Raw genomic sequence first — 14,664 nt, forward strand, 5'->3', positions numbered from 1 at the left:
GTCCCCTTTCACAGGTGACTTGTGGTCAAGCCCCAGCTGCTTAGCCTGTGAAGCCCCTTACATATCTATGTCCCACTGTCCTGCCCTCACTCAAGGTCACAGATAGTCCATCCCTCCTGAAGTCAGGGATGAAGGCAGAGAGCCCTCGATCCAGGAGTGCCAGTGCCTCACCTTGACCTCAGTGTCTTGCAGTAGCCCACCAGTACTGGCTCTGATGGAGGACCTAGTTCCCTCCCCAGGGGTCAATTCACACAGAAACCTCACTTCCCACTCTGTTTTCCAGGGAGAGAACTGTCCATGGAATAAGGAGGTGCTTACTCTTCTGAGCGCTTGATAGCTACCCAAGCCGAATCCCTCCTCTGTGTTGGGCATAGTCTGTTACCCTTGGTGCAGATTCTGAAGAGGAGGGAGTGTGGTGGGTGCAGAGTGGGGCAGGGGGCAGCGGGGAAGTCTAACAGGTCTGGCAGTGGTCACTGCTGCTAAAGGGCTTCTCTCTCTTGTGGAAAATGGACCTGGTAAGTTCAACAAACTCAGGAGAGGAACCACTGTGGTGTCATCAGCATCAGGGACCTAAGTGGCAAATAGGGAAACTGAAAACAAATGCATGGACTCCCCAGTAGAAAGTCACCCATCGTGCCAGACTCCTCGTCTTCCCTCACTGATTCTTCTTATCTCTAACATCGTCCTTGTTCCACGTCCTGGAGGATAGCAGAAGGGACCATATACATGATTGTGCATGGTTCCTTCCACCTGAGAACCCTTGTTGTGTGGTGAATCCGTGTCAGTCTGTCCCTGAGACAGAGGTGAGGAGAAGAGACAGCTGGGTTCGGGGGATCCCCTAAAGTTGCCAAGAATTGGTTTCCGTAGGCGGAATCCGTTGGCAGTGACCAAGCGCCGCTGGGAACGTCTGATTCCATTAATCACTCTGTGATCAATCTGTTGTGGGTTTTTTGTGTTTCTATTTCATAATCGTAGTTCTAGTTGATTCTGGAAGGTTTCTGTCGATGCGAGGCATGTGGTGCTGTGAGGGAAAATCCTACTTGATGTGTGGATTTGGGCAGAAGATCTTGGTTCTGACATTTTTCCTTTGGTTCTTTGGTAGAACCCCCAACCTCTCCCCCTTGGGTTTATATAATTCTATAGATATATATTTATCTCAAGTTTATGTTCCAGAAGGAACACTGTCTGAAGACTCACAATTTACTGTGCTAAGTAGAGTGAATTCTTCTCCCCGGAAGGGACTTTAAAACTATATATTTGTATTTCCTTTAAAACTATATATTTGTCTGTGGATGGATGTGTGTCCCTGTCAGATGGGTAAGCAGAGGGAGAGGAAAGTCTGAAATTCTTGCTTAAGCATCTTTTGATGTTGACTGAAGAACAGACCCTCAGGCTCTGGTATTGGGTTGATATTGGTCCTTCTAGTGGTTTCTTTTGATGTAGGAGCGTTTGTCTCTAATTATAACTGTGTAGAAGCCATGTGTAGTGTTCCTCTGAAGGAAAAAGAGTTGGTCCTTGACAAGTCTAGAGACAGAGAGTGACTCAGTGGACAGTGGTTTCTCCATGGCCCGTGTGCACAGGGCCCAAGTTACTGAGGCCTCGAGTGGGTAATGGACGAACCTATTCCTGTTTGAGCCCTTAGGGAAGTTCTGCCCGCCAGCCCGAGTATGGTACCTAGGGTGGGTGACATGGTGGCCACTGAGGTGCTGGCTCTGGGGCTCGATGACCAGAGCCTCCTCGGAGAAATGAGCTCTCCAACCCCGAATGTCCTTTGCTGCTCTGCCTTTGCAGAGTTCAGTTTACATTTTCAGGCAGAAAAGTCTCCCCCACGCAGGGCATCGTGTGTGTTTTTGTTTGTTTGTTTAAAAAAAAAAGCCGCTTATTGAAAACTTGTGTGTTTTTGCCAATTAATTAACCCCATGTCAATACCACGCGTTGCACCAGCTCATGCTTCAATGATATCCTTACCTGTCTCTAAGAATTAATGTTTGCAGCGTGCTCTGAAATCTCCTTGGGATGGAAGGACCTGTGAGGAAGCTAGAAATTTTGGCACTACTTTGTCATTTACTTGGGTGTGGGGGCTGGCAAGGGGATGGGCATGCTCTTTCTCCACAGGAGCCATTCCGGGAGCGTCCCTGTTCACTCAAAGGCCACTGCTGCAGTGTTCTGTGGGGTGGCAGGTGGCACCGGGCGGTGGCCAAACCCACGTGGACATCCACATGTCCCATTGCACGAAGGTACTTGTTCGCATCAAGAAGTCCAGTAGGGAGCTATGCTCGCTAAAAAAAGTAACAGTAGTGAGGACGATTGTTGTTATCATTCCTTAGACCTTGGTAGTGGGATCGGAGGAGCCACAACTCCTGCGTCTAAGCCGCTTCCTTTTCTCCCTCTTTGTTCACAGCGGGGCGTTTTCTGAAGTGGTCTTAGCTGAAGAGAAGGCGAGTGGCAGGCTCTTTGCGGTGAAGTGCATCCCGAAGAAGGCGCTGAAAGGCAAGGAGAGCAGCATAGAGAACGAGATAGCGGTTCTGAGAAAGTAAGTGACCCGGGTGGGGCCCTGCCTCCTTCTCCAGCCACCGCTGGATTGTTGGGTCCCAATCCAGGGGAAGGAGCTGCAGCTATGAGCTAGTTGCTCAGCGGCGGTCAAAGAGGGTGATCCGAGCGCCAGAGGGGGTGGGCCGTGTTAACGATGACTGATGTTCTTACGTTGCATTCAGAGCATTTTGCATATGCGGTAAAATCCCGATTTGCGAGTATAATTTGTTCCAGAAATATGCTTGCAACCCAAAGCCCTTGTATACCAAAGTGAACTTCAAGAACCATTGGCTCAGTTGTCATCATGTGACGTTCAGCGTCACATACGACTCATATTGCAAGACATTGCTTGTTTATCAAGTTAAAATTTATTAGAAATGTTTGCTCGTCTTGCGGAACACTCACAGAACAAGCTACTCACAATCCAAGGCATTTCAATTACATATCATATATATTATATATATATAATATATAATCTCACAGCTTTTGTGGCAGTCATTGGAGCTACTCTTTCCAAAGAACAGCAGTCAGGTGGACTTGGTTTTGAACACACCCTAGCTGGGCGACCGTGGGCTGGTCCCTGAACTCTGAGCCCTTCTCCATGAACTGGAATTAATGATCTCTTCCTCACAGGCGTCCTCGGGAGTAGGTGAGATGGTGCCTAACAAGTGTTTATAAAGTGCTTTCAACAGCACATGCTATGTTGTGAGTGCTTAGCTCAGGGTAGCCACCTGCTGCTCGTATTGTTATCATTTCTTTTCTTTTACAAGAAGGAGATGGAGCTCAGAGTAGAGTCACTTGTCCCACACCTTGTGGCTCCTCTGTGGCAGAGCCTGGAGAGCCAACTCCATTCACCAGGGTTATTCCACGCTCTTTAATGGGTCTTCTGCTTCCTGCCACACACACACGGTGCATGGCCCCCAGCCCATCCCACAGAGTGTACTGCTCAAGTGCTTCACCTCTTCATTGGGTTTTATTTTTGCTCCCATGTGTAATAGAACCAAAATCCTGCCTCTAGCATAGTAGCATACACAAAGCCAAGACACTATGGCGGGATCCACCCAGATGCCTGTGTCTTTTGCTGCCCAGTCAGCTGCCCACATCACTGTGATCATGTTGCTGCCCCGAGTCTCACAGGTTTGGGGGAACAAACCCTTATATGGTACCTGCTTTTGCACGTTTGGAGTGTATCTGAGCATTACGCTATGAAGTTTTTAAGAGCTTCTATTAATGAAGGATGTTGGAAATATCCTTGAAATTTTTGGGGTTTGGAATCCACACACAGCAAGAATGCATGTACAGATAAGCAAAGCAGAATGGGAACACGCCTTATAGGGCGTCAAAACAATATCTTACATACTCACATTCTTCCAGTGTAACCCACCTCTCCCACTTGTCTCCCTGGGACCGGTAGTGTCTGTTGAATGATGCTGTGTTGCCATCAGTGTGAACCCAGGGCCACCAAAGTGGTCAGGATGGTCTGTCATGTTCCGCAGCATGTGTGATATGTGTTCCAGAACAAATAGGTCTCAACAGCTTTTCAGTGTAAGGGTTTTTGCTTATTTGTTTGGTTGTTTGGTTGGTTTCTAGGTTCTCTGGATTGTCTATTAGGGACCCAAAGAGTTTCAGATTGTCCTTTGGAGGATTGCATGAAACGAGTCTATGGAAGAGAATTTGGGAAAACAAATTACTCTAAGTACATTAGCATCGAGCAGGAAAGCACTATGTTAATGAAACATTTATTTAAATTGCTTATCTTCCAATATGAAATCAGCACTTGGGGGAGAGGGTATTTGCAGCCACGTCGCGAATATATGACATGTTAGGTAGAATTCTGGGTGGGCCCAGAGCCTTCCAGAGCCTCCACCGGGGGCCCAGGGGCTGCCACTGCTGAATTGAGAATGGCACCTTTATTTTCAGGTAACTCCCTCATAGGCTTAGAAGCCACACAACCAGGGAAGTCAGTTTTTATTCTCAGGGTTATTCTGCATCTACACGGGCAAGGGACCCACAGATACAGACATCACGAGCCAGTCTTGGTTTACACCACGATCATTCTCCTTTAATTAATGTCTCAACCCTGAGCCTGAGTCAGTAATCACTTCTAGGGAGAGGGCATTGAGAAGCAGGGAGGGCAGGGACTTGGAGGTATTCGTTTCGATCATTTCTCACTCCCAGCTGTTGGAGGGCCTTGAAGTGTGATTCTTCTTTGAAGAACAAAGAACAGAGAAATGATTCCTCAGGGGATAAGAAGGTTCTGTATCTCCTGTACTGATGTAGTTTTGGTCTTCCGCAGATGATTTGCAAGTGAAATAAGAGGCAGTTCCATATCAGAAGCAGCCAGACTGAAAGTACGCGAGCGGTCAGGAAAATAGTTCTGGAGCTGTTAGAATGTGATCGTTGAAACATGCACACATTTAACCAGTATTTATTAAAGTCCTACGCACCAGGTGGCACTGCTAGGCGCTGAGGTTGAAGAGATAAGAGATAGTTTCTGCCTTCCTTGTGTTCCTGAGTAAGTGTGATCATGTTGTAGATACCGTGAGAGAAGACTGGCCAGAGGCTTAAGGCTAGGGCTGTCTGGTGCTTCCTTCGGGGTGGGGTGTGAGCAGACGTTTCCTGGAGGAGGTGGGTTCACACAATGAGTATATTTTGGGGTGGTGCAGAGAGGCAGGGGGATATTCTGACCAGGAGGAGCCACCCCATCAGATGGGAGGCAGGCTCGTGTGCTGGGAACGGCACGTAGCTCATCTGACCAGGGCAGAGGGTTCAAGGTGAGGCATGGGGACATGGGGTTGGAGAGGTTGGACTGTAGGGGATCACATTCCCTGCTTTGGACTTGGAACATCATTCCATAGTTGATGGAATAGCCACCGAAGGGTTTTAATGCAAGAACAATGTGATCAGGATTGTTTCATTAAGATTATTGTGGTGGAACATTGGATAGATTGGACGCGGGGGGGCCTCAATGCACCGGGGCAGTGTCGTCAGAGGAGTCTGGGAAGCAACACATTGAAACAGGAGCTGTGAGCCAGGATGGAAGAGACAGAGATGCGGGTGTGCACAGAATGGAATCTCCAGGACATAGGGATTTGGAAGACGTGGAGAGAGGGTTGAGAGGAGATAGGGTTGTAGGATAACTACCACGTTTCTGATTGGATAGCTGGGGTGGCTAGCAGCTCCTTAACTGAGATCAGAAATGCAAGCAGGCTGCCTGGGTAGCTTACTGAGTTAAGCATCGGACTTCAGCTCGGATCATGATCTCACGGCTGGTGGGTTTGAGTCCCATGTCAGGCTCTGTGCTGACAGCTGGGAACCTGGAGCCTGCTTCGGATTCTGTGTCTCCCTCTCTCTCTGCCCCTCCCCTGCTTGCACTCTGTCTCTCTTTCAAAAACAAAATAAACATTAAAAAACATTTTTTTTTCTAAAAGAAAGAAATGCAAGCACTGGAGGGCAGGTGGTGAGTTCTGATTTAGACTCACTGAGTTTGAGGGTCTTGGGATGGCCAGTTGACCAGCCAGTCTGGAACATGGTTGTGATCTGGGCTTGGTGGATGTTAAAGTTTTCTGAAATGACGTAGAACAAAAAATCTTTTGGTACTTTCTACAGCTATATCACTGTAGATGGGGTCCCAAGGAGACCTACTTTATGCCCGCTTCTGCTCTGTACCCTAGTCATTTGTGTGTTTCTGTGCCATTTTTGATCTAAGCAGGCCCATCTGAGAGATGGCTTGTGCTCTTATGGGCTGTGAGCTTATGCAGGGTGAGAGATTTATGTATTTCATTGAATCAAAGTAATGTAGCTAATTTATCCTTAAGGATGTCTTTATACTTGCTCTGAAAGTGGTTCTAAAATGAATTTTCTACTTGATAAATAGATATTAAAACAGGCTCAAAAGGAATAAAAAATGACTAACATCACAGTAGACAGTTGCTGTGTAGCAGAGAACTCCTGATCTCATCTGGCATTTAAGAGGCAGGGTCTATATGATCCTGCATGAGTTTCTCCAGCAGAATGGTTGGTTTTATAGTCTCAGGAATGGAGTGTTTTATGCCTTATGGAATATCACGTTCTTAATGTTCCATCCCCTGATTGGATTATAGAGCTTATAGTTTTTATGGTGTTATTTACTTCGAGGGCAGACATTACCCAAATCGAATTTCAAGAACCCCCTGTGCATTTTTGGAGAGGCAGAAAGGCATATATAGGAGTGTGCATTTAAATGCAAGATGAGGAGAGAAGGGGAAACATGAAGCTGGAAAATGGAGACAAGAGAAGCAAAACAAATGTATCTAGAAGATCCCTTTCCTAATAGCTGGGGGAACCGAGGCTCAGCCTGGTTTAGAGGCACCGTGTGAATGAGGTGTGGCACCAGAGTTCACCGTGCTGTTCCCAAGGATACTCTGCAGCTGCAGAGATCGTCTTGCTGAGGGGAGGGATCTGGGGAGGACCTGCTTTGAAATTGGATATTCTCCATCTGGGTGCATTGGAGAGTCCTAGCTGAGCGTCTCCATTGTTTTCTCCCTAAATCAGTGATCTTCTACCCTGGGTGCAGGTTAAAATCACCTGGGATGCTTTTCCAAACATCCTGATGCCCAGGCCCCATCCTAGACCGAGTGTGTGGGAGGTTATGGTGGGGTTCCTCCCCTGCTCCCACCTCATGATTCAAACACACCAACTTCTCTGTGTTGAGAAGAGCTGTTTAGGGTCCTTACCTCCTAGTCTCCCCGCCCAGGGGTTGGGAACGCCCTTCTGTGTTCAGGAGTGTGGAAAGATGTGCACGCACAAACCTGCCAGGCAGTTTCCTTGAGGCGAGAGGTTTCACTTTAGGACGGCACTCAACTGTGGTCCCTTTCAAAGAGCCGGGTTTCATTGTAAGCCAGGGGAATTGACATGAGCCTACCATCCCATTAGTGGGGAGCCCAGCTATTGGCCACTGGCTGGGTGCAAGAGGCGAGCCTGGCTCTTTCAGGGTGGCAGAAGGAAGAGGGACAGTTAATGGCCATTCCTGGCCTGAAGAGGCTGGCGTAGCAGTTGGTCAGGTCAGCACAACTCAGCAACAGGTGTGTATGGGAAGGGGATGGGGGCTGCTAAAGGTGGCAGATGCCAAAACCTAGGAGCCCCTGTGACCAAGGTCAGGGTGGATTGCTGGAAGCGTGGTGGGGCTGGGCCTTCTGGAGAGAGAGTGAGTCAACACTTAACCGGCCACAGCAGGGCTCCAGAGGCTTGGATGCTCCTTGCCATAGCTTGATTCTCTGGTTTTCTTAGACCAGACCCATTTCTCTTGGTGCAGACTAACTTGAAGGGAGGCGACTTGAACACCAAAAGGTGAGGACAGCTGGTTTTGTATTAAGTAATAGCCTTCAGAGAAAGGCTTCCCCGTAGATTAACTCATTTAAATCTGGCTGGCTTCTGTTCTGTGGCTTTGTTCTCATGGCCGGCTGGCCCTGTTCACTGTTTAAATCACTGCCAAGCGCCAGTTTATTGTGTGTGTTAGGGAAACATACGCTTCAATAGAAATTCATTGATTCAGGGTGAACAAAACCACTTTTCCAATGACTGAAAATGGCTAAGCTGGTAAAGCTTGAGTTTCTTGGGCACCAGCACAGCTTTTTAAGGGTCTGTCTGACCTGTCTAGAAGGTGGTATTCTAACACAGGGAGGCCTTTCTTTGGGAAGGTAGTTTTGGAATTAAGGACACTGGCAGGAAGTATGAAAAGTCATGGCGAAAGGCCATGTGATAACAAATAGGGGGGTTTATCGTTTTTGATTCTAGAACCCTGACTACCCTAGAAAACCCTTACTGAAAGTTCCTGAATTTTGGACAAAAAAAAAAAAAAAGTCATTCACTTAAAACAGAGGTTGAGGGATGCAGGTCCCTTATTTGGTCATTGTGTGATTAAGGTCTCAATCTTGCCGAGCTTAGAGCACGCATGTGTTGGTGTGTCTGTCCAGTGACCCCAGGCCTCCTGGAATGTGGACACAGCCCATCCCGGACCTGTTGAAACCCGACTCTGGGGAAGCATCGAATGACAAGGAAGAGCTGACACTCTTCCCTATGGCCCTACCGGAGACCTGACCTCGATCTTGCCTGATTTGGTGTGCTTCCTCCCTTTTTTTCTCTATACCTACGCTTCTCTAGTTCTGGGGGCCCTGTGGGTCTGACTCCTGAGTGAGGAGTCTTTCCCTGCCGGGTAGACAGTCAGCTCAGCTTTGTGTGGACCACCGTTTGTACCCACAGTTGATACCCACTGTTTATTTCATCTTCACGTTTTGTGTGTATGTGAGAAATGAAAAATGGTCTGAAGCCAATACAGTTTTATAGCCAGAGAGACTACGTTCGATGCTTTCTAGTGGCTTCACGTGGTACCCTGTCCACATAATCCAAGAACATTTTTTATTTGATTTGTGATCCAGAATCAGCAGATTTTTAAATTATTGTCAATTATATTTATTATCATCAGTGTATTTTATTTTATTATCAATTCCTTGGGCATTGCTTGCAGACCTCCAAGAATGCAAGGAAAATAGAATTGGTGGTATCCCTTACTGCAAAACAGGGATGCTCAGACTGGCCTGAGCAAGCATGTTGGTTCATCCATGCAGTGACCATGAACCTCTGGGACCTCTCCAGCCTACGGTTTCTGCTTCCCAAATACTGCCTTAAGTGTGGCTTTCCTGGATTGGCCAGTCTCCCTTCCATCAGTCCCTGCTCCCACAGCACTAGAAATAAGAGAAATAAGAGTTTATTTTATTTTATTTTTTAATTTTTAAAATTGTTTATTTATTTTTGAAAGAAAGAGAGAGAGGGAGACCCAGAATCCGAAGCAGGCTCCAGGCTCTGAGCTGTCAGCACAGAGCCTGATGCGGAACTCGAACTCATAAACCGCGAGATCATGATCTGAGCTGAATTCGGACGCCCAACCGACTCAGCCACCCAGGCTGTCTGTGAAATAAGAGTTTAAATGCATGTCTGATGTTGATTCCACAAAGCCACCTGCATGATGGACTCCAAACACTTGTGAACAGGCGTCCCACTTGGTGATCTTTCTGTCTAGTGTGCACCTCCCTGCCCCCTCCCACACCCCGTGTTGTAGTTTAGATCTCCCCAAAAGGAACAGATGATTCCTGAACAGACGATTCAAGCCTCTGCCTTTCCCCACCTCTCCTACCTGCGTCAGCGGGCCATGCCTCAGGTGAGATGCCCTTCCTTGAAGATCCTCCCATGATTGTCCTTGCCTGGGTAGCCCTGCCCTCTGAGACCCCATGGCACAGCATTTACCTCTGTCCCTCCTGCTTCTGCCTGTGATGTCTGCTTTCTGAACCCAGCCCTGAACTGAAGAGGTGATGGTGAGGGTGGAGGCCAGGGTTAGGTGGGGGACTCCAAGGATAAGAAGGAGGTTAGAAGCATGAACTTGGGTACTGAGTAAGGGAAGAGGGACCAGGGTGAGGAAGGAATCTGTTCTGATTTACAGCCCTCTCTGGCCTTGTGACCCAGAGGATGGCAGGTGTATCAGCCCATGCGGGCATTCAAGAAGAGGAGGGGAACCTGATTCTCCTATGGCCACGGAGCACACTTAAATCCAGTCTAGCTGTTCTACCCACCTTTTCTACTGTGTATGTGACAATGCAGGTATTTAGAGCCGTTGAAGAAACAACATGTTTCCTCACACGTTTAGAGGCAGTGTCCCTTATTTGCAGGCTTGTTTCCATCCTATCTAGAGTGCTACCTCCCTGCTCCCTGCCACCTAACCCCGTGGCTGGGGAGTGAGCCTCGTGTGGGCTGGTTGCTGGTCGAAGTTCCTCTAACGATATATCTTGGCAAATGCTTTCCTCCTTCTCCGGTGAACTTACTTAGCTCACGATTGGATTTCACTTAAATGATTCCAACAGAAGTGTGTATATATTTTGTAACCTAATGCTTTAAAAAAGCCAGAATAGGGGCACCTGGGTGGCTCAGTCGATTAAGCGTCCGACTTCGGCTCAGGTCATGATCTCGCGGTCCGTGAGTTCGAGCCCCGCGTCGGGCTCTGGGCTGACGGCTCAGAGCCTGGAGCCTGTTTCGGATTCTGTGTCTCCCTCTCTCTCTGACCCTCCCCCGTTCATGCTCTGTCTCTCTCTGTCTCAAAAATAAACAGACGTTAAAAAAAAAAAATTAAAAAAAAAAAAAAAAGCCAGAATAGCTTCTATTAGAGGATCACACAGTAGGAAAAATGAAGTTCAGAAGTCCCGAGATAGACTAAGATGGCAAATCCAGGCAAATAAATAAATATACATCAAAGGTCTACTGTTGGTTTTTTTTTTTTTTTTCTGTTCAACTTTGATTTTGTGACAGTTCTGTTCTCTGCATGGTTTGGACATTATTTATACGGTCAGAAAAATTATTTTAGTGGGGTTTTATTTATGATTGATCATTTAGTTTATGTGCCATTTGGAGAATCAATTTTACTTTACATATTTGAAGTCCAAGGTTATCATTGATGTGGTTTAAACAGTCACTATTTTATTTCATTTTAGTTTTTTGAATGTTTATTTATTTTTGAGAGAGAGAGAGAGAGAGAGAGAGAAAGGTGGAGACAGAGAATCCTAAGCAGGCTCTGTGCTCAGCACAGAGCCCCACACAGGGCTCGAACCCACAGACTGTGAGATGACCTGAGCCAAAATCAAGAGTTGGATCCTCAACAGACTGAGCCACCCATGTGCCCCTAAACAGGCACTATTTTAAAGCTGTATGATGGACCATCTTTTCTCAAAGTCAGTTTAAAATTGAGGCCAGAGTCTTAGGTGACTGTCTGAAGTTTTCAAGAAGTATGTAACAAAAGAAATCATTTCTAAAATAGTAGTTGCATGGAATTTGATAAATGGGGTTCAGTATCCAATTTTTAGCCATTTGCATTTTTTTAATAAATATTTTTAAAATAGTGTTGACTGTATGATTCAGACATGTGGTAGGTATCACCGGGGACTCCAAACACACACAAGCGTATTTGTGAACAAGTACTGTGTTGTGATAGATCTGGTGTCAGAGCTGATGTGTTGGATACACGCATGTATACATGTGCCTGTGTGCATATATTCATGTACATCTGTGTGGATATGTATATACACATATGCACATGTTCACACATGTACATATACACATATACACACATTTAAAAAATTTTTTTCATAATGTTTATTTATTTTTTGAGATAGAGACAGAGTATGAGCAGGAGAGGGGTAGAGAAGGAGGGAAACACAGAATCCGAAGCAGGCTCCAGGCTCTGAGCTGTCAGCACAGAGCCTGACGCAGGGCTCAAACTCATAAACTGTGAGATCGTGACCCGAACCAAAGTTGGGAGCTTAACTGGCTGAGCCACCCAGGTGCCCCAATACACACACATTTTAAATACATTTCAGTATTTTTATATGTTTCTACTGCAGAGCAGAGCATTCTTTTTGCTGAAATTGGTAAATATACCCTCAAGACTGTTAAAACTCTGAGTGTAGGTACCTAAGTAAGATAATAATGCATAAAAGCCTTCTGGAGCTTTGAAATGTTCACGTGTTGGGGACGATGCAATGTTAGGCATCGCTACCCCCATTCTACTTTAGTAAGAGCTCGGAATATCTCTGTGGGAGAGGTGAGAGCAGAAACTGTTGTATCATTTCATGGAAGGAGAACCTGAGGTATAGAGTATAATTTGAGTGCGTGATGGAGCTGGGGGCACAGCAGAGAGCTTTTCATTAGTGGGGCTGCCTTCCATGTTTTAGGGTGCCCAGCCCTCCCTTCTGTTAGGAAACTACCATGGGAACTTTGGATGCTCTAGAAACAACAGGTAGGAGTCTGAGTGCTTGTAGTAAGAAGTAAGTATCTATAGATTTCAATAGATGATTGACGTCAACAAGTGTCAGTAGATTAATTGAAACAGATGTGAATTAATTCAAGTAAGATATTGACGGGGCCCCTGGGTGGCTCAGTCGGTTAAGGATCCGACTCTTGCTTTTGGCTCAGGTTGTGATCTTGTGGTTTGTTAGATCGAGCCCAGTGTCAGGCTCTGCACTGATAGCGTGGAGCCTGCGTGGGATCCTCTCTCTCCCTCCCTCTCTCCCTCTCTCTCTCAACATAAATGAACATTAAAAAAATTGATAACTCAAAAATCAGAATCCAGCTCTTGTCTCAACCTAGGTCACTGAAGTCTAGAGCAATTTATACCTATCCTTTGAGATTTTAAATATAGTTATTCTCAGTTTGCCATAATTTAGAAACTAGCTGGGACTTCTACGAGCACTGTTTTATGTAATCCTATGAAGTAGATGTTATCCACATCTTACAGATGAGGAACTGGGACTTCCTATGAAATTTCCAGAGACCATGTAAGTAATACCAGGCAGAGCTTTCCCATTATGATTTGATCCACCTGGTGTCAGCGTGTTGTCTCTTTAAATCAGGACTATGTGTGTTTCAGATTCTGTGTCTCCCTCTCTCTCTGACCCTCCCCCGTTCATGCTCTGTCTCTCTCTGTCTCCAAAATAAATAAACGTTAAAAAAAATTTTTTTTTAATCAGGGCTATGTGTTCTTTTTTTTTTTTTTTTTAATGTTTATTCATTTTTTTGAGAGAGAGACAGAGTGCGAGGGAGGGAGGGGCAGAGAGAGGGAGACACAGAATCTGAAGCAGGCTCCAGGCTCTGAGCTGTCAGCACAGAGCCCGACGTGGGGCTTGAACTCATGAACCACAACATCATGACCTAAGCTGATGTCAGATGTTTAGCCACATATTCTTGATGTAGGCAACAACCCGCTGCATGTAGGGGGTGCTCATTAATGGTGAAAGAATGAGCCTCTAATTGTCTACTTTCTGCTGTCATTAGAGAGGCAGTATAAAATATTGGTGAAGACCTGGGAATGAGCCTACCTAAGTTTTCACCCAATGACATCACTTAGAAGCTCTGTGACCTTGGGCAGATGATTTCAACTCTGTGCCTCCATTGTCAGGAAAATGGGGATGACATTAGTACTTGGCTCAGATAGTTGTTGGAGAGATTGAAGAATCAATGCGCATAAGGCACTTAGAAGAGCACCTGGCATGTAGCATGGGCTCTCCAGATACTTGCTGTTGATATGATTATTACGTGTGCAGAGGACATCCTCCTAGATGCTGGGAATAGTGGGAATAGGATGGTGGGAGAAGATGCCTTTCCAGAAGTTACATCACACAAGTTTGCATGCCCTGTAAGGTTGCCCTGTGGGAGCCCAAGGAAACCCTGCTGGCAGAAGGAACAGGGCCAGCAGCACGAGGTGGCCGGATCCCCAGTGTAGTTGCAGAATCACCGAGAATCTGTCAGCTTTGCTGGTTTTCTTGCTGAAAATAACTATGAAAGCCCATGCTCTCCTTGTCTGTCTTCCACTCTGCTTCCGCTAACATTAGTCACCGAGCCTTAGAACCGGAAAAGGAGCTTAGGGATCTTGGTCCAGCTCTCTGACGTTCAGGTGAAAAGACAGGTCCAGCGAGGTTCGGTGACTGGCCCACGATCACAGAGCTAACATGAGCAGGTGTGGATCCAGAGTGGTGGTTTCTGACCTCCTAATTCAGAGCCCTTTCCACATACCCACACTGGCTCCCTTGGAGGGCTTCCCTTAGGAGAATGAAAGACATAACTCTTCCTTGTCTTTAAAAGTCCCTTGGTGTGTTCGGTGCCCACTGAGGACTCTGTCCCACTAGCTTGGCCAGGTTCCAGTACAGGATATTGAATCAGGTTTGGAAAATTCCCCCGTGGTTTCAATGAGATGTGCTGTTCTTTCTGCTCCCGCCTCTGTGGTGATGCGGGGCTGCTGTGGTTCTTGTGTTCTGACCCACACTGCCTCTGGTACTCTGGAATTCACTAGAAAGAGGCCCAGGGACCAGCCTCAGAGCCTGTGTTTCGGATGAAACACGTGAAGGCTTCGCTCCCATTTCAGGTGTGTTTGATGATGTTGGTCCTTTGTGCCCGTTTCTTGTCAAGAAAATGAAGATAGTACCTCTCAGAAGTGCAGTGGGAGGAAGCCAGCTGCAGACTGGGGAATAATTTGGGAACTATGGAATGCTTCTCGGGGGTGCGGTTGTAATCCAGGAAACCTGCTCCACTCTCCCCATCCAGCCTCAGGACAGGGAG

General features: G+C 46.7%; 1 protein-coding gene across 6 annotated transcripts in view; it reads left to right on the forward strand.

Moving 5' to 3' along the window:
• Positions 1-14,664, forward strand: part of CAMK1D (calcium/calmodulin dependent protein kinase ID) — a 503,116-nt gene that overhangs the window by 233,142 nt on the left and 255,310 nt on the right. For all 6 annotated transcript variants that reach the window (XM_053225283.1, XM_027073424.2, XM_027073425.2 and 3 more), the window contains exon 2: positions 2,402-2,533. In XM_053225283.1, the coding sequence (XP_053081258.1) occupies positions 2,402-2,533 (132 nt within the window). The remainder of the gene's footprint in view (positions 1-2,401; positions 2,534-14,664) is intronic.

Source organism: Acinonyx jubatus, chromosome B4 (genome assembly GCF_027475565.1).
Source record: "Acinonyx jubatus isolate Ajub_Pintada_27869175 chromosome B4, VMU_Ajub_asm_v1.0, whole genome shotgun sequence".
NCBI classification, from domain to species: Eukaryota; Metazoa; Chordata; class Mammalia; order Carnivora; family Felidae; genus Acinonyx; species Acinonyx jubatus.